This window comes from Fonticula alba (genome assembly GCF_000388065.1).
Source record: "Fonticula alba strain ATCC 38817 unplaced genomic scaffold supercont2.7, whole genome shotgun sequence".
NCBI lineage: Eukaryota > Rotosphaerida > Fonticulaceae > Fonticula > Fonticula alba.
Genome location: NW_009242977.1, coordinates 1721956 through 1732444, shown reverse-complemented (window position 1 = coordinate 1732444; position 10489 = coordinate 1721956). Strand labels below are relative to the sequence as shown.

Below are 10489 nucleotides of genomic sequence, written 5' to 3'. Positions count from 1 at the left end.
GCTCGCGGTTCCAGGGGGGGGGGGGGGGCGGGGGAAACCCGCGTCTGACCAGAAGAATCTTTTTCCCCCGCCCGCGCCCGGCGGGGCCAACTGTGGGAAAGCACCGCTGCCGGGGGGGGGCGCGGGCGGCGTCCGGGTGACCATCCGCCGAATTTGCCTCTCCACGGGCTGGGGCCACCAGGCCTGCCTGCGGGAAATGGCTCCCGTGGCGGGGCTTCAGTCTATTTACCCGGAGCACCCAAAGACCCGGGCATATTCGGCATTGGAATAGATGGCCGCGGAATGCGGGCCCGATAAGTCAATGTTAGTAACACTAATGTATTTATTTTTATTATGTGTGTGTGTCTGTGTGTGTGTGTGTGTGTGTGTGTGTGTGTGTGTTGATGGAGGGGGGGCGTGTGGGCGTGTAAGCGCGCGCACAAGCAGGCAGCGACCCGTTCGATGGCCGATCGTGCCCCTCCAGGCGGGACGCCATCCAGGCTTGGGATGATGCGCTTCAATCGGCGCAGTGGGGCAGGCCCCCCCCCCCCCCCCCCTCACCCCGCCCGCCCGCCCGCACTTCGCCACCCCCCCCCAGCCCATCCGGGGCAGGGGGCACCAGGACCTGCCGATCCTGGCTCCTCCACACCCACTCCGCCCCCGGGCGGGGACCACCCTGCCCCCGCAGATGGGGCGGCGCAGGCGGTCAGTTGGCACCAAGCACCCTTTTTTTTCGCCCTGCCCAAGCCGGAGGGGCGGCAGGGCGCGGAAATCCGCGAACCCGGAAGGGGAGACCATACACACCGCCGCCATCGCGCTGGGTCGTCGCCCGGGGGGGGGGGAGGGGGGGGGAACGAGGGGCCTCACGGGTGTGGTGCCCCCTGCCCTCGTTCCCCTGCCCCCGTCGCTCGGACACCCCCCCCCTGCGCGGGCTGGTTTTTCGGGGCAGCATCTGCTTTCATGGGCCCCGAGACCACGCCGACATCTATCCTCTCCCTCCTCCCCCTCCCCCAGGGCACCCCCGCTTCCGCGACACAGACCACTTCCCGTAGCCTCCCACTTCCTGCTGCCCGCCTCCCGCCTCACCCATCTTCCCGGCTCCCTCTTTTCGCCCCTCTTTCCTCCCCCCCCCCCTATCCCATCTCCCTCCCCTCTCCCCGGCGGCCGCCCGCACACCATGGAAGTCGGCGCCGGGGATACCCTGCACCCGGACTCACACCGTGCCCCGGGGCCGGCAGCGGCGACGGCGACCGGGGCGCCGTCTTTCCACCCCAATGCCACGCACGCGCCACGCCCCAAAGCCCGCGAGTCCTTCCTCAAGCAGTGTCGCTCCAGCGTACGGCCTCTCCGCTGAGATCCCCCTCTGCCGCTGCCCCCCCCCCGTTCCTCTTCGCCCTCGGGCCGGCCAGATCCCCGCTGACACTACCGTCTTTCGAACTCGCGACTCGCCCGTGTCACAGCTCTCGGCGGCCATTCAGTCCCGCGTGGCGGCCATCTGCTACCGGCATGGGCTCTACTGCGCCACGCATCCCTTCCTCATCATCTATGTCACCTTCTTGGCCTTCCTCATTTGCACATATCCGGCCATGAACTCCTTCGAGAAGGTCCTGGCCAAGCGGGCCGCCCTGGCCGCGGCCTCCCCCTCGGGCCGCACTCTCTTCGGCCTGTCGCTTGATTGGCAGCAGCACGGCCTGCCCGGGCTGGCGGCGGTTGGCGCGGCCGTCGGGGCCCTGCCACTGCTCGGGGCCCTGGTCCCGGCTGACTGGCGTACACCCGCCATCCCGAATGTGTTCCCGGCGCCGGCGCCGGGCTCCGCCGATCCGGAGGCCATCGCCACACTCACGCGCGATGCCTACTCCCATGGGTCCTACCTGCGCATCGATCCGGTGGTCTTCCGTACGGGAGACTGCTGCCAGGGCGAGTGGCGTCCGGTTCCAGGCGAAGGAGCCACCTCGGCCTCCTCCGCATCATGGGTCGGTAGCGGCGACGGGGGCGGCTGGGCGGGCCCGATCACCGAAGCCGGCACCGGCACCAATGCCGACCCTGCCTGCACTGACGGGGGTCTGCTGGACACGGCGCGTTTGCTGTCGGTCCTGCGTTTTCAGAGCGCCGTCGAACAATTTCTCCTCCTCCCGGACGCTGCCTCCCCGGTGGAGGATCTCCTTTCGCTGTCCACCGAGGACCCGGCCGCCGACCCGATTCGCCCAAGCTCCGCGACCACCGGGTTCCGGGACATCTGTTGGCGCGCCTCCTCCGACCCTTCGCGCTGCTTGATCCACACGCCACTGGAGTTTTGGCTGTCAGATGCCGGACGCTTGCTGGCCGATGGGGACATTCGTGGCACGGTGGCCCGACGTGACGCCCGGTCCTCCTTCGGATCGCTGATCGAGGCGGGATCCCTCTTTGGGGGCCTGTCGGGCGCCGCAGCGCCGTCCGATGGCCGGTCGACCTCCCCCGCTGCCGGTGGTGCGTCCTGTCGTGTGAATCCACCTGTGTGCCATGTCACCGGCTTGCCCACTCTGCGGCTCTAACGATCTTCCCCTCCGACATCACCCGGATGGTTCTCCCTCCCTCTCCCCTCTCTCTCCCTCCCCCCCCCCCTTCCTCTCTTTCGCCGCCCCGCTCCGTCTCTCAGCCTCTGGCTGGTCCCGCGCCGCCTCCGTGCAGTTAACCTTCCTGAGCATGGTTCGACATGAGCAGGCCGGATTGGTGGACAATTTCTGGCACAGCTTCTGGCAGCGTTCCCTCTCGGGGGACTTTTCCCCCTCGGTCCCTCTCGGACGCCCAGAGCCCGAGGCCACCGACACGCCGGAGTGTGATGCCACTCTGCCCGCGGCACTGTTCCAAGATGATGGCCTCACTCTGCCAGCCGGGCATGCGCTGCTCGGGGCTCCGGGTCCGGCACGGGTCCATCGGCTTGGTCAAACCAATCGCTTCCTCTATTCCGTATGTGCCGATGTTTGCCCCCCGGCCGCCCGCCTCCTTGCCCCTGCCATTTGGGCACCTTCTCCCCTGCCTTTCCCTGCCCTGCCCTGCCCTGCCCTGCCCTGCTGACATCATGCCCCTCATCATTTCCCCTTCCAGTATCCGAACTCCCCGGCCGGCGGAGCACGCCAGCATGCCGGCGGCCCCGACGGCGGTGCACTGCAGCGTCTTCTCGCCGGGCGCATGTATCTCCTGGAGGCGGCGATCATCTTCCTGTCCTACCTGCTGGTGTATGTGTATGTGTCGCTGATGCTCGGTCGTGTTGAGCTGGTCAAGTCCAAGTTCGGCCTGGCCTTCTCGGCACTGATGATCGTCTTCGCGTCGCTGATCATGTCCATCGGTGTGTGCTCGCTCCTGGGCTACGAATTGGGCCTGCTCCCATGGTGCGTGGTCCTCTCTCTGTCTGTCTGGCAACCCCTCGCGGCCAATGTGCTGATCCGCCCTTCTTCCTTATTGTTATCTTTGCGCGTGTCCCAACCACAGGGAGCTCCTTTCCTTCCTCGTGCTGGCCATCGGCCTAGAGAGCACCTTTGCTTTGACCAATGCCGTGACCGCCACCCCGTGCGACCTGCCCGTGAAAGAGCGCGTCGGCCGGGGGCTCGGCAGTGCCGGTGTCTCGATCCTGCGGAACCTCGTCCTTGAGTTGGTTCTCATGGCCCTCGGGGGCTTCTTCAACATCCAGGCTCTGACGGTATGTTGCATTGGTGTCCTCCTCCCCGTCTCTTCCCCTTCTTCTTCTTCTTCTTCATCATCACCATCATCATCATTGTCATCATCGTCATCATCGTCATCATCGTCATCATTTTCTTCCTCTTCCTCTTCCTCTTCCTCTTCCTCTTCCTCTTCCTCTTCCTCTTCCTCTTCCTCCTCTTCGTCTTCTTCCGTTCCACCATTCAAGCCCACTTGTTTATTTATCGCTCCCTCCTCGCTGACATCCATCTCTCTTCTCGTGTGACGAAAAAAAAAGGAATTTTGCATGTTCACCGCAGTTGCTGTGATCATCAACTTCTTCATCCACATGTCCTTCTTTGCCACGGTCCTCTCGATCGACATCCGATGTCTGGAGGTACGACCGGTGGCGGCATTCCCCTGACCGCATCCCCTCCCTTCGGCGCTTGTTTCCTCACGCCCCTCTCCCCCCCCCTCTCCCCTTCTCGGGAGGCCCATCACCCTTTGATGGCTCCTTTCGCCCCTCCGCGCAGCTCTCCGACCTGCACAATCCTCGCATGGACCGCTTCCTCCAGCATGGCGGCTACCCGGCCGCTGGGGGCCCCTTGCCCACCGGGTCCACCCTGAACCCGGAAACCTCGCTGGCATCCATGCGCTGGGAGGCCGGCAGCGCTGGAGCTGATATCGGCACCGGGTTTTCCCCCTCGCCAAAGCACACCCCGGCTCTGGCCCCACCGGGGGCCCTGCGACCGCTCTTGCGCCCAGCCAGCCGACTGGTGGCCGCGCTGCCGGGCGGCGCGCGCCTGGCACAGCGCCTGGCCGCCAAGTCCACAGGTCCCATCCAGGGGGGGTCCCCCGGGGGGCAGGCCCGGCGCCCGGTCGATCCCTTCGAACACCCGGCCATCATTCCCGGGGTCTACATCATCGGTGTCATCATGCTGGCCATCGGGCTCGGGCTCTTCGGCAACAGCAGCAGCAGCAGCAGCAACAGCGGCAGCATCAACCCGACCGGGGCGCTGCCCACGCCGGTCGATCATCTTCTGGCCTCCCCTCGGTGGGCCGACTCCTCGATGGATCTGTGGCCCATGGCCGGGGTGGGGAGCGCCGGTGCGGATCTGGGTTCCGGGGGGTGGCGTCCGGCCCGGCTCTTCACCGAGACGGTGCGCATGCACCTCCTCTCGGCTCCGGCCGGCGCGCGGCCCGACAGCGGCGCCGGCGGCTCCTCCATGCCGGCCAAGTCGGCACCGGTGGCCACGCCTCCGGATGGCAGCTCCTTCGCCGGGTGGGAGCCCGCGTCGGAGGTGGACATTCGCCGTTTCCAGGAGTCGGGAACCGCCTTCCTGGAGGCCTTCCACCGGTGGCTACCGCAGCCGGTGAGTGATAGCATCTGGTCTGTGGCCAACCCGGCCGGGGTGGACCTCCTGGTGGAAATCCATCCCGTAACGCTGGTGACCCTTTCCGCGCGGGCCGATCCCAGCTCGCCCGACCGTCCTGCCTTCGGGTCGTGCGTCAGCCTGTCGGATGCCCTCATCAGTGACACAGCTCGCCGGGCTGGCGGCCGGCCGGGCGGCGCCGCTCATGACCGCCGTGGGATCCCCACAACCGGTGCCCCTTCGGATGGGCGCCGGTCGGCCTCGTCCTGGCGCGACCGCGCCTCCTGGACCGGGAGTCTGGCGGACCTGTTGCCGGGGGCCCTGGGCGGCGACGGGTCGGCCAAGCGTCCGGCCATGTCGACTCCGCCCTCCGGCGGCCCTGGCACCGGGGCGGGTGCCGGCCCCGACGCGCCTCCCTCTTCCGGGTCCTGGTCGCGGCCTTTGCGCCTGCTGGTGGTGTGGCTTCTGCAGGCCGGGGCGGCCCTGGTCCGGGGCCAGGGGAGCCCCATGTCCGGGCCGGCGTCCGTCCGCGCGGCGGCCTGGGTGTCGGCCTTGCTGGCGTACTTGGCCCCGGCGCTGGGTCAACTGTCCCCGCTGCTGGCGGTCTTTGCGCTGATTGCCATGCTGATTGTCAGCATGGCGGTTTTGTTGGCCGTGGTCCGGCTCCGGTGGTTCGATGTGTTCGGTTTGCTGGAGCTCCGCCGGCCGGCGGTGGTGCCTCCGCCATGGCTGACCCCGACTCCGCTGGCCGGCGGCCCGGGCCTGCCCGATGGCCGCGACGGGCAGCACGTCATGCCGCCGCCCGGCGCGCCGGTCCCCTGCTCCCAGGCCCAGAGCCTGGCATTGCGCGGCCACCAGGCCGATGTGACGGCCTTCGTGGCCTTCCGGCCGCCGCAGCTGGCCTTCCGGGCCCCTGCATGGGCCTTGCGCCGGGAGTTGGCCTCCAACACCGGGGCCCAGGCCGCCTGGGATCTTGGGCACCTGCCGGCCGAGGAGGTGGCCTGCGCCGAGTGGCTGGCCGCCTCGGCCAGCCTGGACCGGACCCTTCGCGTGTGGGACCCCACCTCCGGGGTGCAGCTCGTGTGCTATCGGCTTCCCAGCCCGGCGTGGCATTTGGCGGCGGCCGACCGCCTGCTCTTCTCCGGCCACGGGGATGGGGCGGTCTTCTGCCTGGATGCCACTGGCGGCGGCCTGGATGCCGGGGGGTCGGCCTGTCCGCCGCGTTCTCTGCTGCCTCCCGGCGGCGGGGCCATCACCGGGCTGGTGGTCTCGGCTCGGGCTCAGCTCCTGGTGGCTGGCGCCGCCGGGGGCCTGGTCTCGGTGTGGACGCTGCCGGAGTTGCGCTGTCTCGTGCAAATCCCCCACCCGGCCGGTGTCACCTGCTTGGATTTGGGCCCGGACGGGCTGCTGGCCGTCGGCCTGGCCAGCGGGTCCATTCACCTGTACCACCTGCAGGGGCACCTGCCGGGGGAGGACTTGCGCCGGCCACTGCGGGTGTTGCATGGGCACACGACCCCGGTGACGGCCCTCTCACGGTGTGTCACCTGGCGCGTTGCGGCCGACGAATCGATCGCCGGCGATGCCGGGCTCGGCCCCTTCGGTGATGCGGCCTCCTCTTCGGGGGCTCCGTTGCCGACCTCAAGCCGCCTGCCGGAGCTGGCGCGTGTGCGCGCGGCCCTCGCGGCCATGGGCACCTCGCCGGAGGCCGCCACCACCGGCAAAGCCGCCCCCCCGGCGAGTTCGGCCGCCAGTGCCATCGGCGGGTCCCCGGGGCGAGTGGCCGCTCCCCCGACCCGGGTGTGGCTCCGGGTGGTGTCCGGGGCCAAGGATGGCGAGGTGCGCCGGTGGTGCACCGAGACCGGGGAATGCCTGTCCGTGCACCATGGCCATGCTCGGTTCCCGGTGCGGCAGCTCCACCTGGACGAGTCGCTCGGGACGCTGGTCACCACGGCCGAAGACGAGACGGTCCTCCTGTGTGATCTCGGCACCTTCCGCACGGTTCGCCGCCTGGCCAATCCCGGGTGTGTGGGCTTTGCCATTCGTGACCAGATGCTCATCCTCGGGCCGGGAGTGGTGCCCGCCGCGCCGGATGCCGGGGCCGGCGACTTCCGTGCCGGGTTCCGGGTCTTCGAGTTGGCGCGTGGCCGGGCGGTTGGCTGTGTGCCGATCCACATCGCCGATGGCCGGCCGGTGTGTCTGGCCCGGGCAGTTCCGCCCGGTCTTGTGGCTGGCGAGGCCGCTGCCCAGCCGCGGCGGCTGGCCGGCGGCCAGCTGGCCGACGCATGTGCCGAATGTGCCGGCGGGGTCCCTGTGCGCGTGGTCGATGCGCCGCCCGGCACCGGGGCGCTGGGCATGCCGTCTCTCCAGCCCGGCCGCGATGACCAGGCCCTCTTCCCCCTGGAGTGGGATCTATTAGACCCGTCGATCATCATCAATCGTCTGGTGGTGCGCGGCGACCAGCTGTTCATGGATTGTGGCCAACGGTTGGTGGTTACCTCGTTGCCGCGCTTGGCTCCCATCCTCGGGGTACGGCTCTAGGCCCTGGACGAGGGTCCCTTCCCTCCTCCTGGTGTCGCCCCCCCCCCCCCCCTCTTGTATTATAGTTCTTCCTTCCTTGTTTTTCTCTCCCCCGCCCTTCGAAAATACATTCCGCTTGTCGAAAAAAGGGAGACCGAAAGAAAAGGAAAGGGGAAAAATCCCATGTGTCATATGTGTATTCCCAAACATGGGGCTTTCTTGTGGCTTGTCATCATGGCCTGGGAGGGCCCCACCAGGGCAGCAGGCACCGAGAAGCACGGCTCCCCTGGCGGAGCTCCCCCTCACAGCGCCGCCAGGCCTCTCGCACATGCCCGAATTCCGAGGCAGAGGAGGGCGCCTGGCGGAGGGCCGGACCAGGTCGGGGGGGGGGGGGGGGCATCTTACTCCATCATGTACGGGTACTCCCAGGTGGTCAGGGGGGCCGAGAGGTTCTCCTTGATGGCCATGGTGCTGACCCAGCGCTGGAGGTTGAGAGCGTGGCCGGCCTTGTCATTGGTGCCGGACCGGCGGCTGCCGCCGAAGGGCTGCTGCCCGACCACGGCGCCAGTGGACTTGTCGTTGAGGTAGAGGTTCCCCTGGGCATGGCGCAGGGTGGAGGCCAGCTCCTCGAGCACCCGGCGATCGCGGGCGAAGATGGCCCCGGTCAGGGCATAGGGGCTGGCATCGGCCGCGGCCCGGGCCACCGCCTGCCAGTGCTGGTCGTCGTACACCACCACCGTGATCACCGGGCCGAAGAGCTCCGACCGGACAGTGTGCTTGGCATGGGCGCGCTCCAGCGCGGCCATATGCCCGGCGGCCGAGGCACCACCCCCCAGCGAAGCCAGGTCCACCGCCAGCACGGTGGGCCCGACGAAGTAGCCAACCCGGTCGTCGCACTCGCCACCGGCCACAAGATCCATCTCCGGGTCGGCCTTGGCGCCCTCGATGGCCGAAGCCAGGCGGTCGAAGGCCGGGCGATTGATGACGGCCGTGACGAAGCTCTGCGGATCCGAGGGACCGGTAACCTTGATGCGGGCAACCTCCTCCTCGAGCTGGGGGGAGGGGGGGGGGGGGGGGGACGCAGCGGAAGAAGGGAGCCGGAAGGCCGGGCCGGGCATAGGGTGAGAATATGGACAGGGCAGGCAGGGCAGGCAGGGCAGATCTGGAGGCTGGCAGGGACGAGGGACAGGGAGGTGGCAGGACGTACCACACGGCGGAGAGCGGGCCACTGGGAGGCCGGGACATAGGCACGGCTGGTGGCGCTGCACTTCTGGCCGTTGAATTCGAAGGCACCGCGCAGGAGCTGGGCCGCCACATCGCGACGCCCCTCCTCCGAGGCCAGGGCCGACTCGTGGGCAAAGAGGTAGTTCTTGCCGCCGGTCTCGCCGACCAGCCGGGGGAAGGAGTGGTACGGCTGGCGACCGGTGGAATCGCCCGGGGCCGGGTCGGTGTCCGGGTTGCCGCCGATGCCGGCGGCGATGTCACGCTGCAGCTGGGCAAAGACATTGGTGCTGCCGGTGAAGTGCAGGCCACCCAGGGCCGGATGGTGCAGGGCGTCCTGGGTGAAGTCCCCGCGGGGATCCAGCACCGGGACATACTGGATGACACCGGGCGGCAGGCCGGCCTCCTGGAGGATGCGCATCATCAGGCTCGAAGCCAGGCCGGTCTCGAGAGCCGGCTTCAGCACGACGACATTGCCCATCTGCGCCGGGGCGCTGGCCAAGTTGGACCCGATGGCAATGAAGTTGAAGGGGGAGATGGCCGCGACGAAGCCCTCCAGGGGGCGGTGCTCCAGGCGGTTCCAGACGCCGGGCGAGTGGGCGGCCGGCTGGTGGCTGTAAATCTCGTTGGCTGTGTGTGTGTGTGTGTGTCCGTGTGTGTGTGTGTGTGTGTATGTGTGTGTGTCCGTGTGTGTGTGTGTATGTGCGTGTGTCCGTGTGTGTGTGTCCGTGCGAAGAGCGGGGAAAGCAAGTTAGCTAGGAGGAGCGCGCGCGACGGCAAGCGAGGAACAAACGCCACCACCGAACGCACCATAGAAGGCATTGAAGCGCCAGAAGTCGATGGTCTCACAGGCAGCGTCGATCTCCGCCTGGAAGAGGTTCTTCGACAGGCCGAGCATGGTGGCCGCGCACACCTCATGGCGGTACTTGGTGGACAGGAGCCGGGCCGCGCGGAGGAAGATGCCGGACCGCGCCTCCGAGGACATGGACTCCCACTCGGCCCGGGCGGCCAGAGCCCCGGACACGGCCTCCTTGACCAGACCAGTGCCATCGGCCACATGGATCCGGGCGTAGACGTTCTTGTGGTCATGCGGCGGGGTCAGCTCCACCACATTCCCAGTAAAGACCTCCTGGCCGTTGATGATCATCGGGATGTCAACCGGGTCGCGCGTGCGCATGCGCTCATACGCGGCCAGAGTGCCTGGGGTCGGGCGCGAGGGAGGGAGGGGGGGGGAGGGCAGGGAGTGGAGTTAGCATTTGCATTCTGAGGTGGGTGCGCGCGCGCGCGCGCGCGCGGAGGCGGGCCGAGAAGCAGGACCACATACCGACACGCTCGGGCGAGTTGAGGCGGTAACCGAGGACCGGCTCGTTGACGGGCGGGGGAGGCGGGATGCCGCCGGCCCAGGCGACGCGAGTGGACGCAGCCTGAGCAGTTTGGCCGAGTGGAGTTCGGGACAGGAGGGAGAAGGGCCAGTGTCAGCAGCAGGGCACAAGGGAGGGCGAGCCAAGGCGGGGGAGGGGGGGGGGGGGTGACGCACCGCTGATAGGGGTTACACAGGAGAGGAGCCGACAGGGGAGCAGCATGGGCAAGGGCGAATGGCAAGGTCAGAGCAAGCAATGGCGCGATGGCGTTGGGGGAGATCGTAACGCACCATAGGAGGACATGGCAGCGGAGCCCAGAGGCCGGCTGGTGGAGAGAGCAATCCGGGACAGCATTGCGAGCAGGGGGGGGGGGGGGGGGGGGGG

The 10489-nt window shown here is 68.4% G+C and overlaps 3 protein-coding genes across 3 annotated transcripts; 1 reads left to right on the top strand and 2 right to left on the bottom strand.

Moving 5' to 3' along the window:
- Positions 1 to 977: 977 nt before the first annotated feature.
- Positions 978 to 4618, top strand: H696_04572 (hypothetical protein). The gene is made up of 6 exons (XM_009498454.1): positions 978 to 1315; positions 1440 to 2445; positions 2615 to 2925; positions 3064 to 3347; positions 3448 to 3655; positions 3932 to 4618. Exons 1-6 carry the CDS (start codon positions 1157 to 1159, stop codon positions 4055 to 4057), a joined length of 2094 nt encoding a protein of 697 aa, XP_009496729.1. The 5' UTR covers positions 978 to 1156; the 3' UTR covers positions 4058 to 4618.
- On the bottom strand, positions 4602 to 7707 carry H696_04571 (hypothetical protein). Its single transcript, XM_009498453.1, has one exon. The coding sequence runs from the start codon at positions 6507 to 6509 to the stop codon at positions 4995 to 4997; it is 1515 nt and encodes a 504-aa protein (XP_009496728.1). The 5' UTR covers positions 6510 to 7707; the 3' UTR covers positions 4602 to 4994.
- Positions 7708 to 7924: 217 nt separating this feature from the next.
- Positions 7925 to 10408, bottom strand: H696_04570 (hypothetical protein; the record flags this gene model as incomplete). Its single annotated transcript, XM_009498452.1, has 4 exons — positions 7925 to 8575; positions 8731 to 9374; positions 9555 to 9944; positions 10396 to 10408. The coding sequence occupies 4 exons, from the start codon at positions 10406 to 10408 to the stop codon at positions 7925 to 7927; spliced, it is 1698 nt and encodes a 565-aa protein (XP_009496727.1).
- Between the last annotated feature and the right edge of the window lie 81 nt (positions 10409 to 10489).